The 15620-nt window shown below is 39.2% G+C and overlaps 1 protein-coding gene across 5 annotated transcripts in view; it reads right to left on the reverse strand.

Annotated features, from left to right (window-relative positions):
• The window catches only part of smg7.L (SMG7 nonsense mediated mRNA decay factor L homeolog), a 49459-nt gene that overhangs the window by 12162 nt on the left and 21677 nt on the right, over positions 1 to 15620 (reverse strand). For all 5 annotated transcript variants that reach the window (NM_001092910.1, XM_018256752.2, XM_018256751.2 and 2 more), the window contains 6 exon segments: positions 70 to 502; positions 853 to 972; positions 1452 to 1512; positions 2100 to 2170; positions 7655 to 7811; positions 13629 to 13791. In NM_001092910.1, coding sequence (NP_001086379.1) covers positions 70 to 502; positions 853 to 972; positions 1452 to 1512; positions 2100 to 2170; positions 7655 to 7811; positions 13629 to 13791 — 1005 coding nt within the window.

Below are 15620 nucleotides of genomic sequence, written 5' to 3' on the forward strand. Positions count from 1 at the left end.
ACAATAAAGACAGTACTGCTAAAGTTTCAGTATTTTTCATTTACAAATCAACCAGCAAATTTACTATACCTGAACTGCAATGCTTTGCTTCCCAGGTTCTACAGTCTTCTCAACACAAATTTTCTTAGGGTCATTCTTTCGTTTGTTATTATTGTCTTTTTTGTTTACAACATTATTTAAACTTTTGTTATAGTCTCTCTGATCCTTGCAGACATTCCCTGATCTAGTGTAGCTGCGTGATGGTACATCCCGGTTTATCTCTTGTGGCTTAATATTTTCTTTAAAAGTAACCACTGGTTTTTCATTTGTGTCACAGCTTAGGCTTCGGCCAGTGGATAATACAGATTTTAAACCTGGGCTTCCTTCAGTTTTTTGAGTCTCTATTTGGTTGGACTCTTGCAGGAAAGATCCGTCCTCTGTCTCATCCATGTCTTCAGTCAAAAGCTCAGGTATGTCAGTAATGAACAATAGCTCACCCCCAACAGTACGATATTGCATCAACCTGCCAAGGGGCACAGTACAACAGCATTATATTTATATGGTGGAAGTCATAATAATAACAAAAATACTTGGCTATTTAAAGCACAGGCATATTAATGTATAGTGCTCCCTTTTACTCCCTAATAATGTAAGAAAGAACAGCTAGCAACAGAGTGAACATACAGCAGAAACAATACAGACATTGTGTGGTTGGGGGGGGGGGATAAAACAATGAAAGTACTAAATACATAAAAACGTGTGCTTTTTCTTTAAAAAAAATAAGTGAATAAAAAACTAAAACATCACTGTCGTGTGTAATGTGTCTAATGCAGCTGCCAACAATCAAGACTAATAAGGAGATGATAAACTAACCAAGGCTGATTCTCAGAGATCCATTTTCCAACGGCCACAAGTCGTATTGGTCTTAGCTGCCGGTGCTGAGCATCTCTAACTCCAGTGATGGCTTGGTGTCCTCTAGAGAAATCTAGGTTTCTGTTTAAGATACATTTAACAGATATATTACTTCAATGGCTAAATTACAGTACTACGTAATGTAAAAAATGTAAAGGGGTTTCTTTCTCAACAAGTGACCAGTAGATGCTACTTGTTGATAGGTTGCTTTGTGTTACTAGACTTATCACAAACTAATGACTTACCCTAGTTATGTAACAATTTGTAAAAATGGCAATTTAAGGCAAAAGTAATGTTGGCCCTCACTATCCCAGAATTTAGCTATATATAATAAAGTAAAACCATGATGTGTTCATTTGGTACCTACATATTTATGTGACATGGTTATTTTGAAACTCATAATAAACTTTCAAGAACTTTTAGGTTTACTATACAAATATATAGTAAGCAATAAACCTAAGCTAAGGAGCAATGCGCAAACAACATATACTGTAACTGACAAACAGCAGGAATGAAAGTGGTAAAAAAGACAAAAAACCCAACAACAACACAAAAGGTACCTAAAAGCAGGTCGAAGTGCCAGGAATCCTTGCAGCTCAAACTCTTCTGGGAGAGGCAGCACTTAGAAATACAAAAAATAAATCATTAATCCATTGTGTAGGTGCAAACACTACAGTTATATTAGAAATAAATATATATATTAGAAAACATTTGGTGGGCAGCAAATAGTAGTGAAAACAGTAAGGTCACATAAGGTTATTGCAATGACACTGCATTACAGCTTGGTTGCATGGGTGGTTGTCTTTAGAGATGCACAATTTATCCTGTTCTAATTATTGCTTGCTGGACACTCAGAGGTACAGTAAATATAAAAAAAAGTCCATGTAATAATAGAGCTCAGCGCTGTTAGCTCACTAAAAGAAGTCCCTTAGAATGCCTTGCAATGCGATTTCCATTGTGACCATACTTTTTACCTTATTGCCGATTACCAAACTATTGTTAAAAGTTACAAAGCAAAAATAAAATAGATAAAATGTATCCAGGTCCATTTATTATGAAGCCTGAGTTGCAGTAACCAGTACTGCATAAAGCAGTTTTTATCCATGAATTTGTAAGTAAGTATCTCAAGTTGACACTTGCCTATAGTAGGTTGTTTATCAGCTACAGTGGAAACAGTGACAACAGTAAAAAAAAAAAAAATTCCTTACTGTTAGCACTAGAGACATCTTCATCCAGCACGTGGAAACTATTCAGAAGGGAAATGAGCCATGGCCATACACTGCAGAAACACACATAAAACACGGTTTGAAAATAAGGCCAACTACGGTTCAAGTGTGGCAAAAGTAATATAATTCACCAAACAACAAATGCTATGATCTCCTGTCAGCAAAAGAGAGTCATGCTGCACACATCAAAGATAATGCTCGATAAATACCGACAAATTATATACATACATACATACATACATGAAGGTTAGTTCGTTTCTGGAATTTTAGTATGTCACTCAATGTTATCCAAGCAACCAAGCAGTGATTTGAACTAGACTAAAATAGGAATTGGAGGAAGCCTGAATAGAAAGATAAGCAATACAGTAACAATAATAACATTGTGCCCTCACTAAGCAATAGTTTTTGTTGCTGGGGGTCAGTAAACACCACTTGAGGCATAATAGGAATCGTTGCTAAGAATAGAACATTCCATATAACATACTAAAAATAGCAAAACTATTTGGAAAAAAAAAAACATTTTTAACAGCAAATGTACTTTCAATGAGAGCAGTTACTATACAGCAGAAGAGACTTTACGACTAATATTATGCAAATTGCCAGAAGTCAAAGGGGGAAGAATGTGTTTTCCTTTACACAAAGTACAGCACCTTGAGTTAGAGCACAACAACAAATTCTGTATACAACGTAGTATAGCTTAATATCAATATAGGTAAGAATGTACACATGTATAGAGAAGCACTGAATCAGGCACTTTCGAACAATGGGCAAAATCTTAATTGGGGCATTTATTTTAAAGGACCTGTAAACCCCCCCCCACACAAAAAAAATGTAATCAGTGAACAGCCTCGTTTAAATCTTTAAATACAGCTCACTCTGGTTATTCTTAAATTAATAGTAAGGATGCAGCATCCACATCCTCACTTAGGATTCCTTCTTCTCCTCTATTCCACTGGACCTCCTTCCTTGGAAATTTCTTCGGCTGTTGGCTACTGAGCAGGCTCTGTTCTTCTTACTAACACACCCTCCAGTCTGCCAGCCAATGAAAAGATGGCATTGCTGGTTCCCACAGACACTGTGCTCCAGCTTACTGCTCTTATTTTTTTCTCCTAACATACTCTCCTGAGCTGAACTTAAACATTACAGTGCTCAATCGAAGCAGGGCTTTTTATACAAGTAAGTTCTGCCTCTGTAAACCTGCATTTTTTAAACAATACGTTCTATTGAATTACAATGATACGTTATAACAATATTTATTTCATTACCCTTCTTTGTACATTATTGATAATGGATTTTGCTGGCATGGAAAGCAATATATCTTCATATTAATATTTGCCCATTTTTAGAAATTGTTGCAATCGTACTTTTAGCTATAACTAACAGCTATTAACTTTTCAATAAACATTGACATCAAAATATGCAGTTTCTGTAAAAATAAAAATGTATTGTCCCAATATCATTGATGGTGTCAGAGTCCTTTTTTGAAGGGCTTTACTGATCTGAGGAGCCGGTTATTTTGGAGGGGGAGATTCTTTGCTATGAGTACACACACTTTACTATAGTGCTAGTTAGTGGTTAAGGGATCAATCTGCCAGGTCAGCCAAGGTGACCATACTTTTAGGTACTTGTCTGGGCTTCCTCATCTAGTATAGCTGTAGAGAGGTAAAGCTCGATTAACTAGAGATTTCCATAGGGAGTTCTTGAGTAGTTTTGAATCTTTCCATTTGGTGGGGATACATTTCTTTGCATAGGCTAATAGTATAGAAATTAGGATCCTTTCCACTCTCGTTAGAGCTAGATCTTGCACTTGATTGAGCAGGGTTACCTGGGGATCTAGTGGTATTGGGAGGCACATTATTAGGGAAATAAATTCAATTATGGAGGACCAGAAGTGGGTCAGTTTACAGAAAGTTCAGATCATGTGAAAGAAGTGTGCCGGGGACTAGTGGCATCTGGGGCATTAATACACATATGTAGGGAAAATCCTGTGGAGTCTGTTTGGAGTGATATAAGCCCTATGTAAGAATTTAGATTGGATTAGTCTGTCCATGGCTGAAACTAGATTGTCAAATATTGAGTCCAACGTGTCTATTCACGCTTCTTCGTTCAGCATTGGGGTTTCTCTTCGCCATTGTTCTTGAAGGTTAGGTATCTTGCAGTCATTCGTCCAGATTAGGTGGGCATAGAAAGTAGATGGTGATTTTTGAAGTGTTAAAAAGTGCACCAGTTCCTCCACTATCCTGGGGGAGGTAACAGTTGGGGTGGTTGTAGATACTGGAAGAACATAGTGTTAGGAAGTGCAAAGGTTTATTTGAGTGTGTCAAAATCCATTATGCCCGATCGTTGTATAATGTCTCTCACGTATTTTATCCTATAGTTGTTTTGTATATGTGCAGTCTCTATATAGCAATTTTTTAGGCCTCTATCCACATTGTCCAAAGATGGGGATGCCCACCACCAGGCAGTATTTAGTTTGGCTGCTAGGTAATATAGAAACATGTTGGGAGCTGCCAGGCCTCCCACATCCATGGGGAGTTGTAGTTTCACTAGGCTAATTTTAGGGATGGATCAATTCCAGTACAGCTGTGAGAGGAAAATTCTTAGCCTGAGAAAGGGTGTAGAGGGTATTTTCATGGGTGACTGTAAAGATATGGATGAATTTTGGCAGTATAGTCCTTTTGAATGACTTGATACAGCTCAGAACTGAGATAGGAAGTCCTGCCCAGGCTTTGACTTTTTGTTCCAGGAGTGGTTCTTTATTTATTTCTAGAAATTTGTATCCACATGCATCATTACTCCCAGATATTTAAACTGGGTAGCCCACGGCAAACCTCAGGGAAGAAGTGGTGGCTGCGTTGGGTACTTGTCTATTGCAAAAAGGTTAGATTTTTGCCAGTTAATTTTCAAACCAGAGCATCTTGTATGTAGGTTTATTGTAGACTGGGGTGGCCACCAGGTCTGTTTGAAGGTTGGCAAGGTATAGCAGGGTATCGTCAGCAAACAGATTTTTTGGGTGAGTGGACCCAGTTTAAGTCGTGTTATATCCTCAGAGTTTGAATCTTAATTGCCAGTGGCGCTCATAGGTATGGCCATTCCACAGAGTAAAATGGCTTTTCATTGTCCAGGGCGCCTACGACTCTGGTGCCTGGGTTATCATATTGTGTAGATATATTGGCATATAATCTACGGAAGTTAATATTGGTGGTTCAGCCTGGCATAAAGCCTGACTGGTCAGGTGCAATGATCGAGTGGATAATGCGGTTTATGCGTCGCGCCAAGACTTTAGCTAAAATCTGGGTGTCACAGTTTATTAGTGATATTGGTCTGTAGGAGGCACATTCCTGCAGATCTTTGTTCGGTATTGGCAGGACAATTATCTGTGCTCTGTGAGCCAAGTCGGGCAGGGGTGACCCCTTTAGAATAGAATGCCATTATACAATGCTAACAGGTGTAGGACCAGCAGAGCTTGGAATTTTCTTATACCAATCCATGGGAATACCATCTGAGCCTAGTGTCTTCCTGGAGGGGAGGATTGTATAACCTCCAAGATCTCTTTGGCCATAATTGGATGTTCCAGTGCTGTGCTGTCAACAACATTTTGTGGGGGGGATTTCTATTTGTTGTTAAGTAGTCATGTATTTCAGCCTCGCCAACAGTTAGTTTAGTGTAAGGTTGAGTAGTACTGGGTGAAGACTGCATGGATCTGGAGAGGGTGTGTTGTTGTGGTGCCATCTGGTTGCTTAATGATTGGGATGGCTGCGGATTGCGTTTTGTCTTTGCTAAGTTGAGCTAGGAATTTGTCACCCCATTCTAGAATATTTGCCTTGTGGTACAGAATAGATTTTTTGACTTGTTCTGTTTAGGCCACCAGTAATTGAGATTGTTCCTTTTGCCAGTCAGCCAGTGTTTGTGGGTTAGGGTTTTGGACATAGATTTGTTCTGCAAAACAGGTGGCTTTCTGTAGGGAGTCTATTTTGGTATTGAATTGGGCATTAAGTTGTCTGATGTGGGACATGTATTGCCCCCTAACATAGGCCTTTAGAAACATCTGTGTGTGGAAGGATGTGTCCCCAAGGCAGGAACGAGTACAGAATTTTAGACTGCCGGCACTCTGTAGACCACGTGACACTGACAGAGCCGGGCGCCATGTTGGAAGGAACGTATAGAGCTCAGAGGGAAGCGACTCGGTTGACTTCTCCCTCAGTGAGGCGGGTAATACTGGCAATCAGTGGCAGCAGGAGGTCGGAGGAGAGCTTTGGCCAATGGGAGAACAAGGCCTCAGGCTGGGGAGCAGAGCACAGGAGGAGACTCCGATGGAGGCGCAGAAGCAGGCACACAGCGGCGCTCACAGAGGAAGCCCCTACCATGTCAATTCTACCGATCCTGACTGACACCCTGCTTGCTGAGGAGGTAAATAATACTGGACTCTTTACATATAAAGGACACTAAAACAAATGGACTGATTGTTAACCGGTCTACATAAAAATTAACAGAGGATGAAATGGATATTCTAAAAAAAAAAAAAAAAAAAAAAAAAAGGACTGGGGTTTATACCCACTTATGAGACCAAACTAAAAATTGACTTCTTTCAATTCATAAGACGTTTAAAACAAACTTAATTTTGCCAATACTGATGTGAATAAAGATTAAGCTTAAGCAGTTAAGCTTAAGCCTAGGAGTGATATTAGCCCTGAGGTTACCAACGAGACATTTTCTATGTTTGAGGGAGTTATACTACATGAGGTGGAAAAGCGAAAAATAATTAGACATAATGAGACAAAATATAATAGGCAGCCATCAAATTTAACCGTAATGGAGAGATTTTGTATGGACGAAGTGTCAAAAATACCACCATCCAGACACTCATCAAAGGCTATAGGAGGTGTTTAGAGGCTGTTACATTTGCAAAAGGAGGCTCAACTAAGTATTGATGTAATATCTCTTTTGGGGTGCCCAAATTTATGCACCGTTCTAATTTTGTTATGATGCATATTGCATATTTTCTGTTAATCCAATAAACGTTATGTCACTGCTGAAATACTACTGTTTCCATAAGGCATGTTATATATTAAAAGGAAGCTGCTACTTTGAAAGCTCAGCCAATGATAAACAAAACGCCATAGAATTAAGAGGGGTTCCCAAACCTTTTTATATGACTGTATATACATTGTAGAAGAATGTAGGGTTTAAATGTCCTTTAAGATGGACCAAGTAAGAATCTGTCTTACCTCCTAAGATGTTCAGGCCTAGGTACAGTGCTTAGAAAAGAATTGCAGTACACATACCACTTTTTTTCTATTACGAGCTTATTTACAACCAAATGAGGGCCTTTGGAACGGTGAAAGGTGATTAAAGTTGTTTTGACTACCACATTACTAGTGACATCACTGCTGCAATCGAAATGCCACGTCAAAGCCTCATAAAAGCTCTCAAAGAACAACATTATAATTGTATTTCAAACCTAGAAGAAACTACAACGTTGTCAAACAATGTTCATATTTGTTCAGTTAATACATCCATGAGGGTCAAAAACTCACTATTTTTTTTCCTCAACCGCGCTCTCTTGGAAGACACTGGGGCGCAGCTTCATCCAGTCTAATGACACCTTGATAGCTGGTAGTGGGTTGGCACAGGAGATTTCCTCACAGTGATGGGTCTTTAAGGGAAACCGGCAGAGGATGCCCAAGAACGACACTGTGGAATATACCAGAAATTAACGGTTTCAAAAACGTAATATTGATATTAAATACATTTCACCTACACAATTCATCTTCCAAAAAAAAAAAAAATAAACACCTGGAGAGACATCTGGACTCATACCTTCTAGTCTAGTAAATATAGACAACAAAAGATAGTGGACATCTGATCCAATTGAAGAAACCATCAATTAAGCATTTGCACCTCAGAGTGATGAAAAGTTCAGATATATAAACAAACGTTGTGAGTGGAAAGAAATAACTGGTGGCCCATAGTCCTGTGACTACTGCACGTTATTCTAATATCAACCCCTAAAATGGATTGCTGAAGCCAGTACAGAAAAAAGCTGTATGGGCAAAGGCAGTGGAGTTTGACAGAGCCGGAAAATTGAACTTGGCAGCTCCCTGTTTTAAAGAAGCCTATTTTTAAGATACATCAAAACACACAACAATGGAAACATATCAACTGCCTTTCTGGGCAGAATCCATTTCATCAAAATGATTCTGTTCCCGAAACTATTGTACCCCATACAAATGCTACCCTACCATATTAGACCAACAGACCTAAATAAACGTCCTAGAATTAATATGTATAAACTGCAACAACCAAAAATATTATGGGGGTGTCAACCTACCAAACATTAAAGAGTACAACGAAGTGGCGCTACTAAGGTACGCAGGAGATTGGCTACTAAATCGAAACTGGTTTATAACGATAGACCTGGATCAATATCAATCGTGGGGGGGGGGGGCTCACCTTAACTTCCCTTCTCCACTCCCCTACCTCATATATTCCCAACGACTAAAAGACAATTACTCTTCGATACCTACAAGACATGGCCATCCTTGAGACTTAAAAATTACCTTCCTCTATACCAATTGCCATACTTGGCAGGACAAAGTATTATTCAATGTACAAAACCTTATCAAAGGAAACTTTGAACTACTCTCCCCAACAGAGCTAGAAGAAAAATTCCCTTTCACAGACCCGCATATTTTCTTTAGCCTGCAAATACAACACTTTGCAAGACATACAAGCTATAAACGAAAGAACACAGCAACCCACGCCCAAATTCCCGGCATGGGTGCAAGCAATGAACCTTACTGATTTATGGCTCTGGAAATACCCAGACTGGAAGGCCTTATGGTGCTTCTCTGCCAAATACAATACCCTCTCCCGTATTGATATTGCCTTTACCTCTTCTGACCTCCTCCCCCGGGTAACCTCTGTTGAATACTTACCCATGGCAATCTGATACCACTACCCAATTATGATTCAACTGGATACCCAACATGATACAAAAAAACCCACTATGGTTTCTCAGCCCATTATGGGTCACACATGAACTGGTCAAGGAAGCTAAAGACAAGAGTTCTAACATAATTTTGGAAGCTCAATCCCAGAACTGCCCCTGGGAGGCAGGAAAAACCACTCTTAGGGGTGCCCTCATTTCAACAATTAAAGGGGTCAGGAAAAAAGCAAAGGAGGTGTTAGGGGAGAAAGAAAAAAAGACAGGTAGAGGCAGAGTACATTACACATACTGGCCCAGACATACTACAAAAGCTCAAGACAGCACAAATAGCACTAGAAGAAATTAGGGTCAAACTAACAGAAAATGTTACTCTATGCTACACAGAGAACATTTGACCAGGTGAGAAAAATGGGAAAATCCTGGCATCTCTCTCTAAAGCAAAGACCCCATCCAACACTCTAAAATAAACTCTACTAATGGGGACAAAGTTACTGAGGTAGCACACATAGTGGATATTTTAGCACAGTATTACCAGCAGCTCTAAACTACCAAGGTTAACTACACCCAACCACAACTATAGCTGAATTCCATTCCTATCCCCACATTGACACCCTTACTCAGAACCCAATTTAATAACCCCATTACAGTAGAAGAGGTGAAAGAAGCAATTACCACTCTCCAACTGAACAAAACTCCAGGGCCAGACGGAATTCCGGCACACTGGTACAAAGTGTCCACGGAACTCCTCTCCCCCTGGCTCCACAAAACCCTGATCAATGCAACTTAGAATACACGATTACCACCCTCTTTTAAGAACACACTCATTGTGGTCATCCCTAAAGAAGGCAAGGACCCACTTGAGTGCAGCTCCTATAGACCCATCTCTCTACTTAAAGGAGAAGGAAAGGCAAAACAGAAATAGCCTGCTACAGAAAGTCTTGTGTATATAGAAATCACTGACCGGTTTTAAAGATTTATCTGTGGTCTCTTGTTGAAGCAGCTTCGCTAGCTCAGCACTGCAGCGTGTGACGTCACTATTTTTTCCAGCTCTTACTGCCTGCTGCCCGAGGCAGCCTTGAGTATAATTCTGTCGTTATGCGCATGTACTGGGGAGCTGATGATGATGATGATGATGAGCATGCAAATCCCTATGTGTGCGCAGCGATTGGAGCATATATATATATATATATATATATATATATATATATATATATATATATATATATATATATATATATATATATATATATATATATATATATATATATATATATATATATATATATATATATATATATATATATATATATATATAGCAGGCCAAGGTGAGGATGCCATTTATTACATTGGTTTATACACATACGTTCCAAAGGTCACCAGGTTTTTGTTTTTTTCTCGCACACGCAGTAAGGACAAAGAAGAAACTGAAGCCTTTGCTACCTTACTAAGATGGCGCCTGCGTGATTTATTATGCGATCCGAAAGAGGAGCTGGATTCTACGCGATAGGACTAGGAAATGTGAGTTGAAAACATAGCGTTTTAGTATGTCTTGGGGAGTAGATTAAAGGGATATAGGTAATAATTTTTGCCTTTCCTTCTCATTTAATGTAGATGCCAAGAATTCGCTGATTGGGCCTGACCAAACAGGCTATATGCCAAACAGGTCCACCTATATAAATCTGCACAGGTTATTCACCATTTATACTGACCACACTAATAAAAGATCTCGAGTTGTAGTTTCACTCGACGCAGCCAAGGCCTTTGACTCAGTTGAATGGCCCTACCTCCTGAAACTCCTGGAGAACAATTCATTAAATGGGTGGGAATGTTATACAAATTACAAACAGTGAGGGTTAATGTAAACGGCCACTTATCTCCAGAATTTTCCCTATCCAACAAGGCTGCCCAATATCACCTTTACGGTTTGCCTTGGCCATAGAGCCCCTTGCCATCCTAATTCGACATTTTCCAGCAGTGACCGGTCTCAAACTGGGAGTGGTAGAGGATACCCTATAAAGCATGGCAGAAGATACTGCAATTGTATAAATTACAACCACCAATTTTGTCCCCTGGTTTGCCGCTATAGGGAAATTCCTATCTACCCCATTTCCAACAAATTGTGTGTGGCCCCATTGGGAAAATACACACACTAGGAGAGGTAACCAACGCTGGGGCACTACTGCACAGGAACCAAATCAAGCACACTAGAACTGGAGAGCTGCTTCCCTGGTTCTCATACCTCCAACTTCAGCAGGCCTTCCGGCAGCAGTTCCGTAGAAATACAGTGGCCTTTACACTTTACACTTGAAACGACTCTCTGAAAAACACTCTTAAAAAAAGCTGGTCACCACTGTACTCTATGCTTTTTTCCACATCCCAGTCCCCCTTTTCCACAGCTTATATGGTTTGGCACCATGACCTGCCGGAGTTGGATGACGAGGACTGGGAGGAGGCAACAAGTAGAGCTTATGATTACTTGATCTCTACAAGAGACAAACTGACCCCTTAAGACTACATCCAGAACTCCTCCCACTGCCCTAAATGAGATGTCTCAGAGGCTGACTACTTCCATCTAATATGGCTATGCCCACAAATCTACCACTTTTGGAACGAGTCCTAAATTTCATCCAGAACACAACGTACCTACTGAAAATAGTTGCACCCAAGACATGCCTTTTTGGTATCATAGGTGAGATCAGTTTAGAGTCGGCAGCATGTATTCTGTTTAGATTTCCTGGCATAAAATAACAAGGTTCTATCCTTCTATATTGGATGGCCCACTCCTCTCCAACACTCACCAGTTGGCTCAATCTAATCAGAGCACATCTCCCACTGATAGAACTTACTTATATGGCAAGAAGGTGTCCACATAAATATGATAAGGTAAGGTTTTTTATAAACTAATAACATCTTATCACTCCCCTGAGATTAAGAAGGGAAACCAACCCACCTCCCCAAGATCCAACTGCTAGACACCATCATGTGTAGACTGTTAATATCTAATTAACTCAAATGTATCGGAGATATATTGTAAATAAGAATCCAATAAGTTGTTGAACCAAGGTTGTAATGTTTAATGTTGTTATGATAAAAATGCATAAATAAAAAAATAAAAAAAAGGAACCCAGGAAATGATAATGTGGTAGATAATCTCTGGAAAGAAAAAACTTCAAAGCGGTCAACCGCACAAATAGACATTACATTACAAACAGGTATAAACTTAGACACGGCAACAACACCCCTATTTAAATGGACATTAACCATACCACAAAGGTCTGTTACAGATAGTTTAAAATCCCACATAAATATCATGAAACTGCTACCAGCCAGCAGATACCAAGAAATGGCTTTACAACTTCTCTAACTCATATCCAACATCTGAAAAACGCTTTAAATGGGAAACCTCCCCTCAGACAGTTGTACTCAATACCTGGCTCCCAAACCAAATCTCTTACATATGCTCTGGTTGTGCCCGAAAATACAAACTTTTTGGCTGAAGTAACCTCCTATTGGACACAGATAGCTGATAAACCAATTAAGCCAAATATGTACTGGGCCTTGTTCAGTACCGTAATACCTTACACAAACCTAAATAAAGGGGAAAAACATTTGGCAGGAAGGTTGGCAGCAGCATCTAGAAAATCAATACTTCCCCAATGGCTTTCCACAGAAGCCCCATCAATTACACTCGCCAAACAGAAACTACATCACATTTTCCACATGGACTGGCTGGAAGCCATGACACAAAAAGAACTACCAAAAGAACTGGTCCAACACTGGTAAAGAGCCCCATATCTCACAGAATTGTCAGAGATGCGTTGTTTAACACTCAGGCTAGGCTATTCCCCACCAACTTCTTGGAGCTTCCAGCATGGGACTTTCAAAAAGTCCCCCAAAACAAAAAACTTTCATCTGCAACAGAGATTATCTTGGCAGAGGTATTCCTACTGAGGCTAGCAGGAGGATTGTTTAATCACATTAAAAACTTACAAACTTAATATTCATAAAGAAAATAAATTAAGACATTTCAGTTCCTTAAGGGAACTTTCCTCAAGATACACAAACCGCATACCATACTCCATGCCGTTTGTTTGTCTTGAGTAGGGTTCCCGTAAAGGACTGAAATGGTGACTAAATAGACCTTTACATGTGGATGAACAAAGCCAAATCTTTTTTTTTTTTTCAGGTAAAATTTATTGCAGAAAGCACTTCCGAAATGTAATGTACAGTTATTGCGCTTGTAAAAAAAACTTGCACTTGCTTGAGGAGTTCTAATATAAATATTAGGCAAATCATTTATAAATTTATATATAAAGTTTCTTTGCAGTGTCAGTTGTCCTTTAAGACACAACAGGTTTTGTTTGAAATCCTGATCTATGGGTGAATATGCTGATTAGGATTATTTCCTGTAATTGGTGAAGTCTCTGGTGAATAATTCTGTATTAAAATAAAAAAATATATAATGATTGGATTTGGGGCATATTTTATAGTGGCAAATAAGAATGGAAAACCCCAAAAACATTTTTGATCGTCTCACTGTGGCAATGACCATTCATACTCACTAAAGAGAGCCAAAAGTTGTGACCAGCATAGCTCCTCTTCACTGTTAAAACTCTGTTGATCTGCCTCAGTGCCAAAGCTTCGCAGATGGTGTAGCTGAAACAGGTTGATCACTGTGATATGAACCAGCTGCTGGGAGTTTAGTGCCTTCTGAAAAAGCAAATTCTGCAAGAACATAAAAAGAGTTTAATGAGTAAAGTTTGAGGATAAGATAAAAGCCAAGATGTAAAGCTGAAAATATGGAAAAATATTACATTAAGCCAAAACTTAAGAGGATTTTAACCTCACTCTATGGGCAGAGACATGCAAAATAATCCTTTATAACCCCATAGCCAATTATATAGAGTACCACTGCACTTATAATACATCAGAAGCCATTTTCCAATAACTTGTACAGGTAAGATGTTAGAAGATAGACACAGGCAGTCACCCAGAAAAGAATGAAGTAATGTAAAGCCACAAAAAACCCAGACTATATGATTCCAGTGTCACTAAACTCATACCGTTTCTAAACACCCGGGCCTTTGGTTACTATTCATTTTCTTTTACTTATCCATGCACATATAACTATTTACAGTGCCTTGCAAAAGTCTTCACCCCATTGGCATTGTTTGAGAGTTTGCACCATTTCATTTCCAGAACATGCCTACAATTTTTTTTTTTTTTTTTTTAATTGTGAAGCAAACAACAAAATAACAGAAATCTTCAGCAACATCCCCACAGCATGATGCTGCCACCACGTTTCACTGTGGCAATGGAGCACCTTCCTCCATACATTTGGGGAATTACCCACATGCCTTTTGGCAAACTGAAAAAGTCCCTTCTTATTTTTAACTTTAAGTAATGGCTTTTTCTGGCCACTCTTCCATAAAGCCCAGCTCATGGAGTGTACGGCTTATTGTGGTCCTATGGACAGATACTCCAGTCTCTGCTGTGGAACTCTGCAACTCCTTCAGGGTTACCTTTGGTCTCTCTGCTGCCTCTCGGATTAATGCCCTCCTTGCCCGGTCTGTGAGTTTTGGTGGGCGGCCCTCTCTTGGCCTCTTGTTGTGGTACCATGTCAGAAAAGTGTGTTTATACGGACAGATCATGAGACACTTATGATAGCACACAGTTGGACTTCATTTCACTAATTATGTGACTTTTGAAGGATTTTTAGGGGCTTCATGGCAAAGGGGGTGAACGCACATGGCAATTTTCAGGGGTTTTTTTCAAATTATTTTTTATATATTTCTCATTTCACTTCACCAACTATTTTGTGCTGACCAATCACATAAAATAAGAGTAAGAAAAATTACAGGTTGGAATATAACAAAATAGGTAAAAAGTCAAGAGGGTGAATACTTTTTCAAGGCAGTGTACATAACCAATGAATACCATCTCTTACTGCTACAAAATTTTCCAATTTGTCTTTTAACCAGACGCCAAACTGTAGGGCTGGATGCTTAGAAGTGGAATGTGTGATTTACTTCTCTGGAAACTTAGCAATATAACAGGGTAACTATTATACCAATGTTTGTATTGAATTAAACAAGTTAGAAGCTAAAACATATTTGACAGGTAGAGACTAGAATTTGTAATTTGCTGTTTGGCATGTTTGTGATGACATGCTGAAAATAAGAATAGGTCAAACACCTACAAATCCAAGTGGTAGAAATGACTTAAACCCCCCCCCCCAACCCCAACACACAGTTTTTGCCATGCTAAAGGCCAAGTAATCAGTCAAAAAAAAACCCTTAGTACTGCATTCCTTGGAATACAGTGCACTGCTTTTGAGTGTTTTTTTTTTTTATACAACATACATAGATATTCTTAAAAATTGAGTGTCATTTTCAAGGGAACCCCCTCTAACCTTTATGACAACTAATATGTCTCCAACTCAACACAGACTGTCTGAAATAAGGTTTCCCTGGTAATCTGTCTGCTTGGTTGTTTTTCACTTTGTACAATTTGTATAGAAAAACATGTATGGATTGTATTTCTAATACAAAAAC

This window comes from Xenopus laevis, chromosome 4L (genome assembly GCF_017654675.1).
Source record: "Xenopus laevis strain J_2021 chromosome 4L, Xenopus_laevis_v10.1, whole genome shotgun sequence".
NCBI lineage: Eukaryota > Metazoa > Chordata > Amphibia > Anura > Pipidae > Xenopus > Xenopus laevis.